General features: G+C 42.4%; 1 protein-coding gene across 6 annotated transcripts in view; it reads right to left on the reverse strand.

The window, feature by feature from the left end:
• The window catches only part of Mnd1 (meiotic nuclear divisions 1), a 50,373-nt gene that overhangs the window by 25,587 nt on the left and 23,634 nt on the right, over window positions 1-1,152 (reverse strand). For all 6 annotated transcript variants that reach the window (XM_026785872.1, XM_026785900.1, XM_026785844.1 and 3 more), the window contains exon 5: window positions 40-114. In XM_026785872.1, the coding sequence (XP_026641673.1) occupies window positions 40-114 (75 nt within the window). The remainder of the gene's footprint in view (window positions 1-39; window positions 115-1,152) is intronic.

The raw sequence follows: 1,152 nt of genomic DNA on the forward strand, positions 1-1,152 counted from the left end.
CACACACACACACACACGAATTCACAGACACAGACTTACGGTCTCTTGCCGGCCAATTTTAGCTTTCTCGATGCTCTTCTGCAGGTTCGCATGCTTCTGGCTTCCCTCCAACAGCTAGAGAGAGAATCAAGCAGATAAAATGGTTTGCTAAGAAACTGCCTGGCAGATAGGATAGAAGATAAAATGAAACAGACTGCCGGTTCAGCTCTAAAGGCCACACTGAAAACTAATGTTTCTAATTTGAAGAAGATTATCAATCATTAGAGCAGAATGAAAGAAAAGTGTCTTAGGGTTACCATTGACTGCTAGACGGAACGGCCATGACCGAAAGGAAGTGGTGGTGTGTGTGTGGGGGGTAATTCATATTACACTTCCACATCCATAATGCACCAGAGGAAGTCAGGACAGGATCACAAACAGAGCAGGAAGCTAGAGACAAAAGCTGATGCAGAGGCCATGGAGGGTCTGCTTACTGGCTCAGCCTGCTTTCTTACAGCACCCAGGACCACCTGTGCCACCCATAATGCTAGGCTCTCCCCCATCTATCTATATAAGAAAATGGTGGTGCACACCTTTAATCCCAGCACTGTGAGTTCAAGGTCAGCCTACTCTACAAAATGAGTTCCAGAACAGTCAGGGCTGTTACACAGAGAAACCCTTCTTGAAAAACAAATAAAAACAGACTGTGTCAATAGACATAAACATTAGCCTACTCAAAAGTAAATGTTTTCTTATTTTATCCCCAACCAAAAAAAGTCTTTTTTTCCCAATTTTTGTTGTTCTGAGACAAGGTCTCAATACATAGTCCTCACTAGGCTGGAACTCGAAGAGAAGACTCTGCCACTACCTCTCCAGTAGCTGGGATTGAAGGCCTGTGGCACCACCCCAGCCATGTCTTCGGTATTTTTATGTAATCTTTAGCTGTTTTTCCATCTCTAACCCAGATAACCTCTAAGTTAATAAACTACTTCAAGTTAGTTCAGTTTTAAGTTGGATTTGAAAATTCAAAAATATCTCCTTTAAAACTCTGTACTCAAATTTCATTTCACTTTTGACTAAGGTCTCTGGCAAATACCTCATGCTGTTTCCTGTTGACTTGTACTGTGCAACCTCAGTCAGTCAGCACTATGTCACTACAGTCAGTCAGCACTA

The sequence above is a fragment of the Microtus ochrogaster genome, chromosome 1 (genome assembly GCF_000317375.1).
Source record: "Microtus ochrogaster isolate Prairie Vole_2 chromosome 1, MicOch1.0, whole genome shotgun sequence".
In the NCBI taxonomy this organism is placed as follows: Eukaryota; Metazoa; Chordata; class Mammalia; order Rodentia; family Cricetidae; genus Microtus; species Microtus ochrogaster.